The sequence below is a fragment of the Tachypleus tridentatus genome, chromosome 10 (assembly GCF_004210375.1).
Source record: "Tachypleus tridentatus isolate NWPU-2018 chromosome 10, ASM421037v1, whole genome shotgun sequence".
NCBI lineage: Eukaryota > Metazoa > Arthropoda > Merostomata > Xiphosura > Limulidae > Tachypleus > Tachypleus tridentatus.
The window spans coordinates 141592924-141614567 of record NC_134834.1 but is presented as its reverse complement, the minus strand read 5'-3'; the positions used below and the strand labels follow the sequence as shown (position 1 = coordinate 141614567).

The following is a 21644-nucleotide window of genomic DNA, read 5'->3' as shown; positions in this document are numbered from 1 at the left end:
AATTAAAGAAGCCTTACTTATACAACAACTTAAACCCAAAATAAACCAATATAAAGGAACGCCTTTATACCTATATTAATATAATAAAATAAATAAAATTATATATTCAAACATCTAACACCGCCCTCTACATTCCGACACCCAGTTACACAACCCCTTTCAAACATGTGGTCAGCTTCCGGTCAGTTACCTCTTTCTTTGTGAACCTGACGATGACCGAAGAAGGTCGAAACGTTGTTCGCTCTTCTATGTAAAATATTTTTCAACCCAAACGAGCCGTTTTTACATATATATTTCTCTACAAGTGGGTTTTCTCGACATCACTGATTTCATCTACATCTAAATTATCAAGGTTATCCTGAAACAACACTGACACTTTTTTGTTTTGAAGGTCTGCATATTTATTAATTAGACCTTTTATTATGTTTAGTAACATAAGCACAGCTTTAGATAAATTATGAACTAAATTAACGTAAGGAATCCTTTCGAATATAATCTGCATACCTGTATTAACAATTCTTTTAAGGTACCTTTAAGTAATTCCAATTTAAACATTTTAAAACCTACTGTTCCTTTAGTACGGTTAATGTTCTTCACTTTTTTCTTTGTATACATTACTGAACTTTAAGTGAAACACTGTTAGACTAGATTAGAAATAGCATTCTTGCAAGGAGTTTGTGGGGCAAAAATTCTTGGAGATTCTGAATTATTGTCATTTTCCGTCTTCTGTAGTCAGAACAGTTACCCGAAACAATTTTCAGATATTGAATCGGAAACACGGTACCATATTATATTATATACACAGTTTTATTGTTTTTCCGATTCTTCAAGAAATTTAATAGTTTTATTTTTAAAAGCATATCTTTCAAATCGATTAGTATAAGTGGGATCTGCCATCACCAAGCAGAACGTTCTATCAGACTGTAACGCAAATCCATATTGTTATTTGGTCTTCACAGAATATATTCCTGTCCATTATCTAGGAAATCATCCGAGATAATTAACTTACGGTGTTGTTGTTTTGAATTAAGCGCAAAGCTACGCAATGTCTTTTAGCGTTGTAAGTCCGCAGACTTACCGCTGAGCCACTGGAGGGAAACTTATGGTGTGTGTTAAGAAACTGTGTAATTCACGTATCTTCACTTCACGAAGATTAATTCATTCAGTTATTTTCATTGTCATCCTATTAACTGTTTTTGGTGACACTGATTCATTTTGTCAAGAGCTTTATCTAAACAGTTTGGATTCTTTCTCAATATACCAAGTCAATCAGGCACTGGAGTCGTGGTTATAAATGTTTTTGCTTGTAGGTCACGGAATATGTCCCAGAATAATTATCGTAATGAGCTAGCTTTACGCTGTACTTTCCTTGTTTAGTATTGTGGTTCACTAATGTCCACGTTTATTAAATAATATTTTCGATCTGCTGCTTTCTCAAACTGTATACCATACACATTAAAACATAAAATGTCCTTCATGAAAACCTTTAAATAGTTATATACCTACTATTTGTATTCCACAAATACTTCAGACCCACTGTGCCTGACAGTATCATTTCTATCAGAGAAATACTCCTGACTGTCACACGAATCACCAATTTCAACAGTTTCTGCATGCTATCTTATCGTGTGCCAAAACAGTTATGATTACAAACCTTTTCCACTAGTTGCATATTTAGAATATTTTGATTGGTTTCACGTAACTAGAATCAGAGTGAGGCTTCTTTTTTATCACTGAATGCTTGGAAACCTCGTAGAAGGTGCCGCTCTCTGTCTTGAAAGCACTTGACTTCACACCACCTTGATGATCATCAGTCGTCCATAGCACTTACACACTGAGGTTAAATTTCAACTGGAAAACGCGATCAGCCATTCTTCTTGTACTAGATTTTGGAAGTTTTCTTTCTTAAATATGTGACTACAGTCAGTAGGAAATCATTTACATGTTCAGCATCAGTAAAGGTTCAGTATACAGAAGGTTACTCCTCGGAGACCTGACATTTCTCTTTTACAGCAATTAAATCTTCCTCTTACTATTAAGTCAATAGACTCGTGAAAAATGCCCTGTAATTAAGTAAAAAGTTCAACTCGACAACATATGAGTTCAGAAAAACAAAGGCAAATACACTTAACTTTAGCATTATGTACTTAGTTGCCGCACCGGTCATTATAATGTTTTGCTGAGATTTATGAACCAATTGCAGGCAAGATTATCGACGAATATCCTGCAATAGAACACAGTGTCTTGTGGCACCTTGTGAAATATTTTACATGTGGTGTCAAGGCGATGTTAGATGAAGACTAAATAACATGGCTAGGCAATGTATTTTCCGAATCTGTTAATATGTGCATTTTTTTCAGATGAATATCACTTATTTGTTATAATTTTATTTTATAAAATAAACATAAGAATTCAAGCTTCTATATTTATTGTTTCAATATATGTGATAGGTAAATCTTGAGCTAAGAAAAAAAAAAAGAATGAAAAGCTATATACATGTACCTGTTTATTATAGATCATAAGAAGTTGTGTTGACAGACGCATATGCCAGTTAACATCTAGAACAATAATCAAATGTTTGCATCTAAACTTTTGGAAAACCGTTCACTTGCCTGTTACAAAAAATAATCTATAATCAGAAATGTAAGTTTACATAATGTAAGAATCTAATTTGGTTATGTTTAATGAGTATATTTTAAACAAGAACTGTAATATTTCTCTTGCTAGAAAAACAGTACCGAAGTAACACATATGCAAAAATAATTATAAATGGGAGAACACGCCAAAACTTCCCTGTTGACTAAAGGAAATAATTGTATGCAATGCGTGAGAATTCCTCAAAACAAAATATAGTTAGTTTCTAATTAAATTGTATAAATGACCAAATATACTTTCAGTTATGTTTATAAACTTACAGAAAAATATATATTTGTAAATAATAGTTTTCTGAACCTTCATTTGATAGTTTGTTAGTAGAAAGCGTCGATAATTTATTTAAAGTGCATGATATTGACGTATGAGAAAAGTCTAGCTGCGTCACATATTTCCATTTTGTGCTTTAATCCAAAAATACAGTTGCTTCCTACAGGTAAAGTTGTAAAGAATTTTCAAACTGAGGCTCTGAAATCTTAACACATTTGATATTAAATAACTCATTTAAACATTTGATTTTTGTGGAAACGTTTGAAATATTTGCTTTGACAATTGTTCAAAGAAATATTTTTTACAAAGTGATTTGCATCCATACTTTCTATATTCCTAGCAATAGAAACGAGTAACATAAATCCTTTGATTATATATAGTAGTTTATTTTTTCTCGTTCTTATGTGATTAAACAATGGTTCCAAAATTTTTTCTTCGCAAAACACTTGACTTTTTATTTATTATTCTGGAGGGGGAAAGACTCGACTGACGACATAATAATAGTATAATTTAACAAAGCAAAATGAAAGTATGAAGTGAAGTCACTATAATAATGATATTAACCACTGACTTACCTTTCTATATTTTAGAATGATGGGTACGGCTATTTTAGTAATGTCCTCTAATGTTGGGTGTAACGTTCATTAGATCCAACCTCAGGTTACGTTCAGTATTCATTTTGCTGTCATTTTAACTTCATTGCCCTAAGCAATGAGTTTTCCAACAGATAGATATATAGTAGAATATGGTATCAGAAAAGGAACTGCTTTGTCTGCAAGTTCTAAGTGCTCTCTAGTTCTCTGAATCCAAAATTCTAACTGGATTTATTTTAACCTCTGATCCCAACGTTCCGTTGCAAGAAAGTTTCAAGTGTTATTTTTTTTTGTAGAAAAGCCAGCAAGAAAATAATTATTTTACAATCTGCAGAAACTTCAAAGTTATCACATCAACTAAGAAGCCATAGAACGTAGAAGTTCACTCTTTCATGGAAATTTTGCTACAATCGATATCACCAAGTTTTTAAGTTGTCAACTTTTGGATTTGGTCTTCCTTTCCGTAATTATGAAACCTTTCATCGGACCACATGAAATGAACTCTCAGACTACCAACCACTACATCAAGAGCGCTCTCAGACAGTTTGAGAACCTGTATAACATAGAATGTTAGTTTGGTGCTATTCCTAAACATGAAACGATTTTATTTGTTCTCCGTTAAACCTTAATTTCAACTTGTTTGTTGTTGACTAACATATTTGTAAGCCAAAAATTTTTACACCACAAAGTCTGGTCCAATCGGAAGTCACTTATGATGAGCATGTCCTGGGACAGAGATTTAAACTCACGACCATGGAAGTCCAGCTCCTTATCTACCAATCTATGTCAGGTTCGAAAAAATTAAACAAAAAAAATCACTGAGTGGTACACGTGCCATAATAACGCCAATTCTGTAAAAAGTAGAATGCGAAAGTTTAAAAACAAGTAAGCGTTGTTAAAAATAACAAAGTAATCCTTGAGTGATGACGAGAAACCCACTTGTTGAGAAATTTATATGCAAAAACGGCTCGTTTGGGCTGAGAAAAATGTAAAGTGTTTTCTCAGCCCAAACGAGCCGTTTTTGCATATAAAGTAATCCTTGTATAATACAGTCAACTTAAACATGTCGTAAGTACAAATAAGTAAAGGTCTCGTACGTAATGGCAACTGGCATTTATTTATTTATTTTTAGTATGAGACGCATATAAAAGGAGATTTTTATTAAACACTATATTGTGTAATACAATATACCAGCAGAAACGGGTCTATAGTTGTTAAACCTATCAAAAGAACACAAAAGGTATTAAGACTGTTTTACACACAAAAACTAAGGAATTATATTCTTCGTGTCGGTATTACATAGGCTGAAAGGTGAAAATATCGTATAAGCACCGAACAACAGAAGATCGTTTCACTTGTGTATCACTGATAATAATAATAAAGTACGTAAAACGCGACAAACGAGCGTTATGAAAATAGAAACTCACAAACTGGTTATTTCTTGTAGACCAATCATTACCAGAAGCATTTAATACAGAAAAAGAGTGAAGTAAACTTCCCCGCAAGACTTCTTACTTCCACTGGTAAATCCCGTGTTTTTTTTTTCTTTCGTAATTGACATGATATATCAAATTCTGGCCATTTAAAGTTCCGATCCATAGTAAATGTAAGCTGATAACGAGATATAACCAGCCAAAGCTGAGTCGCCACTATATAGAGGTATGTCGACGTGGGCACGATCAAATGGAGCGACATATAACATCCCGGCCAATAAGAATTAACTTTTCAGTTGGCGGGCGAAGGCCCTGCCCACCACAAGGCATCCATTCATCCGCGACAGAACAGCCTCGTGCAGGAGATTCGAGGATATTTTAGTAGCGTATCAACACTGTGGGGTGCGTATTATGAGTGTATCTAGAGTTGACTGACTGTATCAAGTACGACTAAATCTTCCTATCTCCATGCTAATACAGCGTGTTGCATCCTTGCAGTAGCTAGGTGCCATTCTTGACAATTCTCTATTTCAAAATAGAGTTTTAGGGGCTGATTTTGCGACTGACGTACATACTAGAGGAAATTATAGACGTGGGACAAAGTCTTTTCTGCCTAAAGCGTAAATAGAAAAGTACCTTTTCATCGAACTAGAAATTCTGTGGGACACAAATAAGAGCATTAGAAGACCTCTTTCGAACAGGGCCTCCTTAGAATACACCGTGTCTATTTCCGAGTGGAATTCCGCTCCCGCCGCCGGGACGTGCCGACAGTGGCTAATGCAACCCGGGACAGGGATGGCGGTGTCAAGATCTTTAAATATCAGGCCCATTATTACAGGCTACCCTTTCCAGGGTAAGTTTCAATTTTTGATGTTTTTGTCCTTTGACCATTGAGGTTATTACTAAGAAACGTTGAAAAAATGTATAATATAGAAACAAATTAAACATACTGTGTTTATTAAAATTGAAAAACTAGTCGAAGTTAATTTTATTTATCAGAACTGAAAATGCTTAGAATGAAACAAAGCATGGTTTTGAAAGCAAACAGATGTTGTCGAAGAAACAAAAATATTGTTGTTTTATATTGGAAAGTATCTTTGATTATATATAAATATTTTTATCTATTCATGATGGAAACATCAGCACATTATTACAGAAGAAAAAACAATTTAGATCATTCTATTTCTATAGTTTACGTTTTGTTCAACGTAGAATTACAGAATACTGTTAGACAAATACGATTATTATAATATCGTATTTCTAAGTATTAGGTTGAGGAATAATTCGTGAGCGTTTTTAAATAAGTTCATTCAAGCATTACATGCAAGACTACACAATACTTCAATGCATGAACACATTACACCCAAAACATTTATTATGATACTTTATTTCATGTAATACCTAGGTATATAGTATGCATTGTTTTAAACGAAATTGCAAGAAATTAAATGCGAAAAGCAGATGGTGTCGAAAACGCTCGATTTTGTCCACTTGACATTCCATTTAATGAGCTGAAAATGAAAGCAAAAATTAAAGACATATGAAAATCAAACACACCATCTATTAGAGCAAACAATTATCTACCAAATGACATGAAATAATTTAAGCGTTTCATTTATGAATATATTTTTTTAACTTGAAAAAACGCTCACGAATTATTCCTCAACCCAATAAATGCAGTAGTTGTATTTGTCACTAGTGTGCAGATACTTCTATGCTCTTCTCTTGTATATATACATCGTTTACTTTGTCCTATCAAACCCAAACTATAGTATTCTGGTTCTTTGTCATAAATACAAATACCAAGCACCAAATAGAAAACTGGAGTATTTGTGAAACTGGAGAAAAGTAAGGTATGAGAAATAATACTACATACTACATGTGACTTTCGTAACACGTAATGAAAGTTAAGACAGATTATACTGTGAATTATAAGAATCTTTAAACAAGGAATTCTAATACATATGTTAGTTCATATTAAGGTACTATGTATGTACTATAGAGTTCCAAAACAAATAACTTGAAAAGTTTGTGGGTTATTTACATTTGTAGGGGTGTGTGTTTTCGTATCGTAAAGCCACATCGGGCTATCTACTGAATCCACCGAGGGGAATCAAATCCCTGATTTTAGCGTTGTAAATCACATTTGTAGGGAAAGAATTATTTACTTTATCTACTTTTAAATGCTATCTTTTAATTTGTTTTAAATAGTCCACAAGGAACACATTAAATCCAGGAAAGTGATGTACTAAAGTACTGGCATATTAACAGAGCTCACTTCACTGTTAATATAATACTTGTACTTGTTGACTAGGATTGTTTGTTTCGTATTGTTAAAAAACAAAAAGAGATTTTGAAATATATTAAGTTAAAACAGTTTCAAAAATTAGTAATCAACATAAACCAAAAACATTATGGATCAAATTATTCCCTAAAAAAATCAGTAGTATAAAAAATCGAATGTCGTATGAATTAAATGAATGTTTATACTTAAAGCAGGTTTTAACTAAAGGGTAAACAATGCTAAGTTTGAACAATAAGAAATCAAATCTGAATTTAAACACTAAAAGAACAAAGACTGGTTTTTATGCAACAAGGAAGTAACCTTATTATTATTTTTTGCATGTCGAAGTTGAGCCCTGTGCTCAGTATTGAAGTCCAGACCATCTTATTTTCTCTGATAAATTTATTGGAATAAATGGTATTTACGCATTACATATAAAAATATGATTCCAGTCAAATGATATCACTATTTCACAAATTGATTTGTGTATATGGAGAATTAATTTCTAGTTTTAAGTTTCTAAGAGCAGATTACAACATTTTGACATACAATTTTCAATTGGTTTAGTTTTTGCATTATTAGGCCCTCACTTACAATACAGAAAGAGAGAACAAGAGCCTTGCTTTGTTATTCCTCAAATTTAACATGTAGTTCTTAAAACCAATAAATTTAATACCTAATATAAGGAATAGGAAACTTACTGAGCAACAATTGGAGGTTAAATGTAACCTCAGTAGAGATCAAGTGGTATTAGTCTTTGTAACCGTGTGGAACAGACAAAATTCCCACCACTTAAACCCGGAGGCCAACGCTATACATTTAGGTACTGCTACCATGTAAACATACACTTTCCATACTTAATTTACTAGAAACTCATGGTTAATCACAATTAAATCATGCGTATAATAAGAATAGATAGATCTCATTTCTTACGGATTAGTGAGGTGCTTATTTAAATTTTGTTTGTTTGAATCAAAAAGATTAAAATAAAATAATACTCGTGTGAGTTTTTAACTGTTAGCTTGCTGTTCTACCTGAGCAAAAAAACACGTACGAGTTGTAATTATACATCTAGTTGTAATAAAATGAAGAGTGTATATACAACAGCTCATTTACATGTACCAAGTAAGTCGTACTTTCGTTATGAATGATAGCGCATTTTTATAAAATTAAATATGCTGGTTAAAAAATTAACGCTGTTTTACATAGCTTTTAAGCCTGTTTTAGAATTTTTTTATTTCTCAAATTTCTATAATGTGACTGTTAGTTTACCGAAAAAATGGGTTATCTTTTAGTTTTGATCAAGTGGAGAGCTTGCTCTAATCAGAAGTTAATCCTGAACAGTTGTAAACCGAGGCCGTTGGAAGAGAAATCATATAAATATCACGTATATGCAGTGGCAGGTTTTTAATCATTTGGTTTTAATCACATTGAATTCACCTTTAGTGTTTTAAAGATTATGTCTGTGGTGCATGAGTTAAAATAGTTTTTGTATTATTTACCCAGACGTTTTATCTCTACTTAATGCTATATGGCGAGTTTTATATAAAACAGTTATACACCCCTTATTCAAAAGAAATAAAACAACTAATGTAGTAATTACAATGATAAAACTTTATATTATTGGTGCTTTCAGACTATTGGGCAGTATTCTTTCAACGCTTATAGCGACTATTTGTCTTATCTTAGTAACTAACTGAATACTCTACTTGTCTCATGAATAACTATATTCCTATTTTTGGTTAACCTGTCTTCAAATGTAAAGTCTATCTCTATAGTCTGCATGCCTATTTATGGTTTAAATACTCAAACGTTTTCCAAACTTATTTCTCCTCCGATTCTTCAAAAATGTTAGTTACACCAGATATTTTATTGAACAAAAAACATTTACAAATTAAATTTACAAAGTACAACGTGTTAGATTCAACGTTTAACGAGAACCAGTTTTCCTGCCTTTTATACGCAGGTGTTTTCCATTGTTTCAGCGGAATTTTCTTCTCCCGCCCTCGTGATTTTGATAGATTATACTGCAAAACTCGAATCACATCAGTCATTTATCATTATCGTGTTATATTCAAATTTACTTTCACTACTGTCTTTATTAATTGCCATACCTGTAAAATGAATTTTATCCTATACTATTGTTGTTAAATACGTTGCCATTTAGCAGTGAAAATTATTAGTTTACCTTATTAGTAAGATATATATCTGCAGATGTCTCTATTAAACTTATGAAATCAAATATCGTAAATATACTCTTGTAAGTCCATTTTCTTACTGATCTATAGCACAGTGGTGGCGAAGACAGCGCTTGTATTGCAACACCATTTGAAATAAATTTCGACTTTAAATAATGGTTTCATAAAATAAAAGTTAATAATTAAAAAAAAAGGTAACTACAAACTAATCTATCCATGCTAAGCCTAATAGATGGACTAAGGTTAATCATAAGCTTAACTGAATTACGTTTATGTATTTTGCAGTTTTATACTGATGTAAATCTTAACATCGATAAAGAAATTATTTTAAGAGCAGTTTGTTTTTGAATTTCGCGCAAAGCTGCTCGAGGACTATTTGCTCTAGCCGTCCCTAATTTAGCAGTGTAAAACTAGAGGGAAGGCAACAAGTCATCATCACCCATCGCCAACTCTTGGGTTAACCAACGAATAGTCGGATTGACCGTCACATTATAACACCCACGCGGTTGAAAGGGCGAGCATGTTTGATGTGATGGGCATTCGAACTTTCGGCCCTCTGATTACGAGTCGATGGCCTTAACCACTTGGCTATGCCGGGCCGTTTAAGAGCAGAAAGGATATATTAATAACATGAAAATATAAGCATATTACAGATTGAAATTGTCATGTTTTTGAAATAAATATATATTTTAAGTTACGAATGACATTGACAAACACCAGTTGTGTGCCAGTAAAAAACAAAACAAAAAACACTATTCAACTCTAGTCCTTAGACAAATACACATATTATAGTGCCCGTGTATCTATGGTCGTCATCACTTCCTAGGACCTAATCCTTATTAAACATTAAAACGCCCACCCTACTCCTTCTTACATTGATTAATAAACCGAAATAACTTTTTAAATTTGGGATTAGATTTAAGTTAAATTACAAAATGCAGCAAGAACGATTTATTTTGCGATAGTTTGTTAATATTCAGTCTTTCTAAACGCCAACAATCTAGGATTTCGATCCTTATCCACATGAATGGATTAACGAGATTCTCACTGTCCCTATCTACTATCTAGCGAAACCACAGCCAAGGAAACGGGCTTGGAGAAATCAGCGGGGAAAGAAGACCCTGTTGAGCTAGATATCTCTTGTGGAACACCTTTTAACCAATTATCTAGCTCCTTCTCATAGACACAAGTGCGTAAAAAAAGTAAAAAGTTTTGTGTTTATTTATTGGATGTTAATTTTATTAGTTCCAAGAGTGATTGCCAATAGCAACCCACATAAATCAATTCCCAGTTAAATATGAAAGATTTTCAGCATGATGTGACAGAAATCGAACTAAGATTCTACAGAAAGGTTCCAGGAGCGTCTCACAGAAATCCATCCCTGGTTCAACAGAAACGGTTGTTAATAGTATTTCACAGTAATCAATACATAGTTCAACGAGAATGGGTGAAATAAGTGTACCAGCAAATTAGTTTAATGACTTAATTACCACTAAAATACATTTGAAGTTAAGAAACTAAGTCATTAAAAGGGTTTATAACCAATTTTTTATACAGTATACACTCTGACGTATCTTTTGCAATAGAGATATACATATCTTGGAGGAAAAGATGCTATTAGTATATTTGGTTGTGTGGACAAATGTTGTCAGAGCTGTCTTCATTTAACAAGGTAACCACACAAAGCTGTTAACTTAAGTAATATTCAATCATTTAAGAAACTAATTTTCTGATTATGCTAGTCACACGTTATGTGGATAAACAGCTGCAAAGAGACACCATTAAAATCACTCCAGCTATCCTACAAGAGCTTAAAAGTCATATCTGAGAAAAATCTGACCTCAAAATAATCGCATAAAATCATGACTAGAAGATCCATAGAGAAGAGATGTAATTTACATGGGACTGAAGTTAGTGCTTTCAGAATACACTGCTTTATTGATTAAGCAAAAGTGCCTGTCCCCAGTGACGGGGAAAACTGAGGTTAACCTGGCAGTTTAAATTACTTCATGAAAGTTTAAAAGGTTAAGTGGGTTTCACTTAGAGTCAACGCTCTGAGCTACTTATACTGTCCACCATAAAACCTTATTGTTGAGCATTTCAGTCATGCTAAGAGCCGTTCTATAATAACATATTATAAATCTAGATTTTTATTCTTTAAGTTACTTCACATTTTTAAATACGAATGATGATGTGGTTAACTTCTAACAATTTAGTGTTGATATCCTGCTTGCAAAAAAAAATATGGCATCAACATTATTCATACCCGTTCTACCAGCATTTTAAAAGTGAATGTTGAGCTTTGCCTTTGTGCGCAGCTTTTCAAACGCAGCAAGAAACAGCTGTGCTTGAGAATTTGATCTAGATTAACGTAGTTAATGCTGGAAGGGTGAGCATGTTTGGTGTGATGAGGATTCAAATCCATGACCCACAGATTACGAGTCGAATGCCCTAACCACCTGGCCAAGTCGGGCCTATCAGATTAATTAAAGGTTTTAACTGTAAGTGTGAGGCATTCGATCAGGAGTAGTTGTGTTTAAAGATATGATCTAGATTCATGTAGTAAACGCTAGGTTGTCTAAAGTTTCTGTACCTTTAATATGAGTAATTCAGTAAGGAACACATATACTTGAGAATTTTACCTAAAGGCCCGGCATGTCAAAGCGTGTTAAGGCGTGCGACTCGTAATCTGAGGGTCGCGGGTTCGCATCCCCGTCGCGTCAAACATGCTCGCCCTTTCAGCCGTAAGGGCGTTATAAAGTGACGGTCAATTCCACTATTCGTTGGTAAAAGAGTATCCCAAGAGTTGGCGATGGGTGGGATGACTAGCTGCCTTCCCTCTAGTCTTACACTGCTAAATTAGGGACGGCTAGCACAGATAGTCCTCGAGTAGCTTTTGCGAAATAAAAAAAATTACCTAAATTCATGTACTTAATGTCATGTTGTATAAAGTTCTAAATCAAGGTTATATGATAAGTTTAATTTCTAATCTAGAAAATTAAATCTAGTACTAGAAAAACTCCTGGCTATATATATTCTTTAAAAATTATATTTATAAACTTTTTAGTTAACTAATGTATTTCTTCAGTATTACATCAAATTTACCCCTAAGAAGTCACAGACACATGCTGTAAGAAATCCGGCCCTATACAAAACCTGATAGTAAAAAGCAAGCTTCATGTGACATAGGTCAGCAGAAGTCCAGTACATTGTCCAGAAACATATTAATCTATTATTATGAAACAAGCAAAATTCATATATAAACATTCGTTACACAGTTAATAACCACATTTGTATCCAGAGCTGTACAAAATGGTTTCTTTTTCATCAGACTACACACAGGCTGGTTCAATTACTTTAACACCCAAATGTTAAGAAAAAATGTTCTTCTCTACATTATTATTGCAATACAATTTGTGATAATTTCACTTTAAAACATCGCCACTATAAGCTCTTTATGACTAAACCCACAAACATGCATTCTATATCTATCTCACAATATTTTTCACTAACTACATTTTGAACACGTATTTATAAGTAGCTTAAACGAGGCCCAGAACTTTCTACATAATACACGATATTATGATGTAATAATACTCGAAAAAAACGTGAAAGATTATAGTAAGAAGACGCCATAATATAACAAGAGAAAATTTACAATTGAACTACACGTGTATGATTTGCAAAGTTATGTAAACAAACCCGAGATAAACTTTCGCTTATAAAAATAACTAAACTTAACACTTTCGCTAAAGTTAGATTGGAACACTATATATTCAAAATTTATTTTGTTTTAAAGTTCGACATGTTTATTGGCTGAACAGAGTTTTAACGTCATGTATAAAATGGTATAATTGTTATTGTTGTTGAGCACAAAGCTACACAATGGGCTATTTGTGCTTTGCCCATCACGGGTATCGAAACCCGGTTTTTACCGCTGAGCCACTGGGGGGCTAGAATGGTATAAAACGCAAGTTATACTAAATTTTAATTGACTAAAGAATTTTTTACGGTGATGGTTTGATTAATTTTCGTTTCTTCTAGAGGTGTGAGAAGTAAATTGCGAACGAGATATTAGCAAAGAAGTGATTAATTAACCTTATCTGTGAAAGTAGGCCTGGCATTATTTCTTTAAACCGTGTAAGTTCTTAGAGTATTAAGTTCACGAAATGAAAAGCTTTCATTATAATTAAGTCTTTGTTTTCTTTTTTCTTTTTTTTGTCAAATAATTCAGAAGAATTTTCCCAACACAATAAGCCGTACCAACAGTATAGTATTCGTTGGATAGTCATTGATATTGACAATATTATTTAGTATAAATAATACTCCTATATCTATATGGTTTTAATATTGTTTAGTAGCCCAAGTTAATTTAGGTATGTGAATAACATTATGTACGTCATAGCACAATAAATATTATAAATTTTCCATGTTATTGTTATTTACTATATGGTTGCACCTTCTTGCCAGTTCAGTACCGCCTTTTATGTACACGTGGAGACACATACACACACTTCATTTCCATCTGTCGCAAAACAGAAGAGAGGTGACACATATTGAAAGAAGAAATTACATAATTAGATGTGTGAGAAACGTACTATAATACGAATCTTGTCTGTTGTAAAATTATATATTCTTATCTTTTGAGTAAAGTATTTCTTAACAAAACTCAAATAGCCATGGCGAGTATTTACTTTGCATAGATTCATTTCCTCAGCGGCTCATCTGTAAGCTAAAGGACTTACACGCTAAAAACCCGACGTGGGCAAAGTGCACATAGCCCAGTGTGCAACTTTGCGTGTAAAAAAAATGTATAGACTTAAATATGAGTTTATACCCTTATATAAGGATATTTTTGTAACGTAATAAATTATAATTTTTTTTTGTATTAGAATATTTTTTTAGTGTCACAGGTTGAACGTTTTTCCTTTTTTGATTTATCCCTATACTTTTGTGATACTATTCACACAAAAATTATAGTTACTTATAATATTACTTTACATAACACGAATACAGTTTCCAATAACCTTCCATAACACAAGACTACTTTGTAATATATTGATACGAGTTGAGTTTTAAACAAAACATTTAATAACTGTCATTCGAAAATGGAACAATAGATTCAACTGTTTTTCTTAATTAACTGGCCTGGCATGGCCTAGCGCGTTAAGGCGTGCGCTTCGTAATCTGAGGGTCGCGGGTTCGCGCCCGAATCGCGCCAAACATGCTCGCCCTCCCAGCCGTGGGGGCGTTATAATGTGACGGTCAATCCAACTATTCGTTGGTAAAAGAGTAGCCCAAGAGTTGGCGGTGGGTGGTGATGACTAGCTGCCTTCCCTCTAGTCTTACACTGCTAAATTAGGGACGGCTAGCACAGATAGCCCTCGAGTAGCTTTGTGCGAAATTCCAAAACAAACAAACAAACAAATCTTAATTAACTCTCATTCAAAGTGAGAAACATTATTAGATACTTTACTTGGTTTATTAACTGTTACTTGAAGAAGAAAATTAGACCAGATAGGAGTATTGCAACACTTAACTAACTTTATTTCAAAATGTCTCATATTTTAAAGTATTATTTGTCGTATAAAGCATTGATTAATGAACTTCATTTAACAAATAAATATAACAGTCAAAACGCTATAAGCTCTTGCGAATTGAAGCTTTTTTGTCATTCAGTAATAAAATTCGTGTTCAGTTTTGAAGGCAAAATAAACCTTTTATGGCAGGTTTTATTACCTTATATGAGTAAAACAGAGTTATGAAAATTTTTCTTTAGGCCTAAATTTCAAGGGCGAAGTTTATTATAAACGTTTCCAAAATAGCAGCGTGAAAAGAAAAGAAGTTAAATGAGAAGGTGCCGAAAGAACAGACACTCGTTATAGACTGTAATTCAATACACCTATTTTCATTCATTCTATGAAACACTTATTTTATGTCTGTGTGCACTATCAAGACAAACATCTCAAGATGGCATTTTAACATGGATAAGATTTCATCAGTATAGTAATTTTACATCAATGAATTTGTTTGTTTGTTTTTAATTTCGCGCAAAGCTACTCGACGGCTATCCGCGCTAGCCGCCCCTAATTTAACAGTGTAAGACTATAGGAAAGGTAGCTAGTCATCACCACCCACCGCCAACTCTTGGGCTACTCTTTTACCAACGAATAGCAGGATTGACCGTCACTTTATAACGCCCCCACGGCTGAAAGGGCGAGCATATTTAGTGCGACCGGGATTCGAACCTGCGACCCTCGGATTACGAGTTGAACGCCTTAATACGCTTGGCCATGCCGCGGGCCCTACATTAATGAAATCAAACTTAAACTTATCTACACAGTTGACCTCGCCAGCACGTACGTTTGTTTCTCAGGAACTTAGGATCCTGATGTTTAAAAACCATCTCGGTCACGTAAAATAGTATTGACAAAATTCTGTTCTTCCGAAGTGAAGACTATGAAATGTCAAATCCAATAAATCCAGTAGCATAGAAACATCTGCTTGAAAAGAAAATTTACTCGGTGAATTTTGAGCGATTCTACTTTTCACTTCGTACTGAAACAAAATGTAATATTACGGAGCGTACAACCCTTATACGTTTAAAAAACACATCCCAGACTTCTCACATTAAACTGGCTCTTAACTGCACAAAAAAAAGATAGACTAGCTAGCTAAAGCATTTGTTCAATATCCACTCGGTCTCAGTTGTTACCTTCTCAGAAATAAATTAATTTTTTATAACCATCTGAAATATAACAATGTATTTGCGATATATGTAAAGATTATAATTATATGGCCATACAAAATGTATCATCAGAAGTATAGTATACCTTAGATAAATGTAGGTATTATACTTATACGGCCATATATAGTATAATATACCTGTGATTAATGTAGAAATTATGCTTGCATAGCAATGCAAAGTATAATATAGCTGTGATATATATTTATATACTTTGATACCATAAGTTTCTTGTATGGTAACAAAACTCTGAAATATATGTAAACGTATTTGCACAGAAATGGTAAAATATTCTTAGGAGCAGTGTTTTATGAACTTAGAAATGCAAGAAGAAATATATAAGGAAGTAAACATTTATCATAGGACGTATAATGCATATTGGATGAAAATCCTCGACTTAGATACAAAATCTGCAAAAGGAGCTGACCACGTATTATTTCCTACAAAACCAGTTTTTAGTTAAGTTTAATAAAACTAAAGCGATGAATGGAAATTTTTGTCGTTAAATGTCTATATTCAGTGATTGTGATGGTTTCTTTTCTGATACTAGCATCATTCGACAGAAAGTTCTGAAAAGAGCTAAAACAGGGGGGAAAACTGCTGTTAAAAACAACTTAGAGTTAATAACAGAAAAAAACATAAATAAATTTAACAACAATGAATTTTTGTCCGACCTTTGACCCTGGCTAGAAGAAGCTGCAGAAAATGTCGCTATGTCGTTGCCACTTTACAGTTTTGGATCTAAGGTCCGGTTTGTTTTTTGTTCAATAGTTTCTTTACGGCTTCAGAAGAATGAAAATATGCAATACAAATTGTTTCAGTATACTTAACACGTTTCATGGTTCAAACATACGGCTGTTCAAACTAATGATATTCGGTATTTAAGGGCCAACCCTTAACGCTTTCAAGACTACCAAATAGTAAGTGAAAGAACTCTAAATGAAGCATCATTTTCTATGGCCGTTTAAAAGCGTTATACATCAAGTACCCAGTCCCAAGGGCCGTTAAAGTGCTAATGATCCCTGAATGTTTCTTACAAGTATTTTTTAAAGACAAGTGACCATAATAAACAAAGTTACAATTCTATAATATATATGACATATATTTAGTTCTATAAAAACTATAACGATAATTTATTACAGCCAGTTGCGTAACTTTGTTAAAATAATGAGTACTATTCATTGGGAAGGTGAAAGATCACAGTTAGAGCGTGTTATATGCACGTGACTTATCTTTGCGTATAGATCAGTAACTCTATTAAAAGTAATGATCAAACTAAATAGAATTAAAAGTTACAAAAAATGCAGGTTTAAACCCGAGAAAAATAAAAAATAAATTAAAATTCTAAATCTCTAAGATTAATATTTACACTAAAATATGTTTAACAATCAGTGTGCACATGCTTTGACCGGACACTTATTAAACACTGCTAAACACGTGAAATAAGTTCTTGCAACTTATAGACGTTAGCATAAAATATGTTAAGTTAATTTTTGTTTTTGGAACATTAGCCGCCATTACGAAACTTTCCGCTACAACAAACAATGAAATGTAAAATAAGCACTTGTCGTAATTTGTGTGCCAAATTTATTTTAATTTACATTAATCCGTGATGACGAGAAAACCCACTTGTAGAGAAAAATATATATGTAAAAACGGCTGGTATAAATAGAGAAAACTCTTAGTAGAGGAGCGAACAACGTTTCGACCTTCTTCGGTCATCGTGAGGTTCACAAAGAAAGAAAGAGGTAACTGACCAATAGCTGACCACATGTTTGAAGGCGGTTGTGTAACTTAGTGTAGGAATGTAGAGGGACACCTTTATACCTATATTAATAAATGTAATTCAACATTTAAGCACGCCCTCTACACTCCTAAACTCAATTACACAACCGCCTTCAAACATGTGGCCAGCTATCTGTCAGTTACCTCTTTTCTTTCTGACGATGACCGAAGAAGGTCAAAACATTGTTCGCTCCTCCACTTAGAGTTTTCTCTACCCATACCAGCTGTTTTTACATGTATATTTTAATTTACATTATCTCCAAGATTGTTTGTTTGTTTTGAATTTCGCACAAAGATAAATGAGGTCTAACCGCCTCTAACTTAGCTAATATTAGAAAGAAGGCAGCTAGTCATTACCAACCACTGCTAACTTTTGGACTACCCTAACAACATGGCGATGTTAGGCCCTGCCCCAGGAATACTACACATAAAAAATAAACAAAACACACGATACATTATGTTCAGTTATTACCATTACATTTATTTTTGCACTTTCTGTGTAATGCGCAGAGTATTAAACCGGTTATTTGATCTCAATTTGACAGGAAGATTTTTCACGCGTGATGCATTTAATAAAATCATTCTGAATAATTCCAGATCGCTGCCTAACATTGTTTAATATGTTATTTCGACTCAAAGTTTTTGTTGTAGACTACATGTAATTAGTCACATGTAACATTAGTGGCTGGGTGAAAAATTAATTTTTCTTTTAATCTTGTTGTTTTTAATGTAATACGACATCACGAAGATTCGTTAATTGTTTGTTTGTTTTTTTTAAATTTCGCACAAACTACTCGAGGGCTATCTGTGCTAGCCGTCCCTAATTTAGCAGTGTAAGACTACAGGGAAGGCAGCTAGTCATCACCACCCACCGCCAACTCTTGGGCTACTATTTTACCAACGAATAGTGGGATTGACCGTAACATTATAACACCCCCACGGCTGAAAGGGCGAGCATGTTTGGCGCGACGGGGATGCGAACCCGCGACCCTCAGATTACGAGTCGCACGCCTTAACACGCTTGGCCATGCCGGGCCGATTCGTTAATTTTAGACACTTTCATTTCACTGTTATGTGAGACTTTGTAACGCTGCATTTTTATGTTCGGCATGTGAATCGTTATAAAACTGATAAGTGTTTCCATCAGCTCCGTTATTTATAAGGTAGTGTTAACTGTCAAACACTTTTACTCGCAGGTCAAGGTCGAGTTAACCAGCTAGGTGGAGTCTTCATCAATGGCCGACCACTGCCCAATCACATTCGTTTGAAGATTGTAGAAATGGCTGCTGCTGGAATCAGACCATGTGTGATAAGTCGACAGTTACGAGTGTCCCATGGTTGTGTGTCCAAGATCCTCAACAGATATCAAGTAGGTTCTTCTGTCTGTTTGACTTCTCTGTCATTCTATCTATTCGAATTATCTATCACGCATGTCGGGTGTATCCCATTGATATATATGTAGTGAAGTTTATTATACCAGTCTTTGTTAGAAGGAAGGATAATTATCTTAATAAATATCACAGCCGGCTAGTTTGAGTTAGAAAATGTCAGAGGCTAATTATATATCAGATGGTAGTTCTGTTTCTAATACGAAAAGTACCGTGTTCGATACCTGGATATGCAAAAGATGAATAATTACGAAAGTAATTTAGACCAACTAGAAGTTGCCCCATAATCTTGATATCAGACGTGACGAGGGGATATAGTACCTATATAATCAAGGTTGTTAAAAAGTATCTTATTTAATTGCTGTGTAGGAATTGTTAGATAGTTGTTGTTTTTTTTAATTCAATTGCAAACAGACTCCTTTGGTTCGGGATTCTTTCTAGAGTTTTAAATCATTATTCCGCTAAGTTGAAGGTTGATGTTTGTAATTAAACGACGTATATTTGTTTTAAATATGTTATCGTGTTTCAATACTCTTAGTTAAGTTTGTAATTATGTCATTGATTGCATGCCTTCTGACTTCTATCATAATGAACAATGATTTTGAACAATGTTGACCACTTTGTATATGTAACATCATACGATTTATACAATATTTATTAATGGCATTTTGGGTACATTACTCGATAAGCATCGTCTCTTTGATAGCTATTTTAAATATTTGTATAGTTTAAGGTACTTTTAGCAAGTGCAACTACTACACAGCTACAAGAAAGCGAAATAATAAATGTTACGCTGCAGAAACGATACGACTTAAAGACACCAAAAGTCACTTTGGAGCGAAAGTTTATTATAATGCATTATCTCATTAATATTTTGCCATTTCATATCTCCTTTTTTTGCTATATTAATTAGAATACAAAATCTATAAAATAATGTTCATATTATGTTTCTTTCCATGTCTTTCTTAAGCGTACCCTTGTGGATCAGCGTTACATTTACAGAATTATAACGTTCAAATCTGGGGTACTATTCATCGCGGTAGACACAGCAGATAGTTCAGTGTGGCTTTGATCTTACAAAATGAACAAACTTCTTTAAGCAGAAATAAGTGGCAGACCAGACTTGTTAAAGGGCATCGTCTGTATTACGTTCTGTCAATATCATTCCTGTTACAAAATGGGATCAAGAAACCCCAGTTTCCTAGGATAATGGGATAACCCTGCTATATAACCAGTGATAAAAAAAGGCACATCACGTTAAAGCTACTTCTTTGCAAAATATTCACTGAGAAGTTTTAGGCTATAGAAATGGACCAAAGTTCGGTGCTAGTGAGTCATATAACAGTATTTTTTTTTTAACAAATCTTGGTCCATCTATTAGAACAACTTTTTCATTATGTTTTTAAAATAATGATCTAGTAACAATAATTCAGTGTTGTGCATATTGTATGCAAGAATTAATTTGCAAGATTTGGTTAACAAATAGTTCTTAAATATTCATTGTTTTACATATTTATTGATAAGGTTTCCTTACTCTTCGTTTCAATGGTCCAAGTAAAATGTATTTTTTGTTTTATTTAACAAACTGAATTATAATTTTAATTCTACAAATATTGCTACATTTTCCCTTCTTTTTACAAATTGTTTCATGTCAGTTTTGTTTACAGAACTACTGATAACCTTCAATGTCTTCTTGTCAGATTCTTTTAACAGCATTGAGTTAAGAAGCGTGTTAATCTCAAGTTTTTCGGCACAGCAGTATGTGTGCAGACTCACACCGCTAAAAACAGGGTTTCGATACCGATGGTAGGCAAGGTTCAGATAGCCTATTATGTAGCTTTGTGCTTAATTCCAAAAAATCAATCACACACCTTAAATTTCTCTCTTTCTACTGGGTGTACTTGCTTCAGCACAGAGGTGATAATATTTTTTAACTTTTCTTCTTATTTCTGGTGCTTCTACAAAGGGTTGAATACATTGTGTTAAAATGATTAATAATGTGTAAATCAGCAAGTCACGTGACACCACAGTAGGTATAAAGTCGCCGTGGAACAGAATGTACCCAAACTACAGTGTTTACTGTTTCGTAGGTGGTGTGATGCTATCGAAAATGTGTCGCTTTTAGAAATGATATTGAACAACTTTCTCCCACACAGGATTGTCATGCACTCAGATCGTCAAAGTATAAATGGATCTAGGCTTTCCTTTTACATATTGGCATCATAAAACAAAGGAATATAGATGAACTTGGGGAACCAGAACCATCCTGAAAAAGATCTACAACAAGACTTACATC

At 33.6% G+C, this 21644-nt stretch overlaps 1 protein-coding gene across 1 annotated transcript in view; it reads left to right on the top strand.

Annotated features, from left to right (window-relative positions):
• The first annotated feature begins 5237 nt into the window (after window positions 1-5237).
• LOC143230469 (protein gooseberry-like) overlaps window positions 5238-21644 on the top strand; it is a 69970-nt gene continuing 53563 nt past the window's right edge. The window contains exons 1-2 of the mRNA XM_076464096.1: window positions 5238-5801; window positions 19157-19329. Coding sequence (XP_076320211.1) covers window positions 5726-5801; window positions 19157-19329 — 249 coding nt within the window. The 5' untranslated portion in view covers window positions 5238-5725. The remainder of the gene's footprint in view (window positions 5802-19156; window positions 19330-21644) is intronic.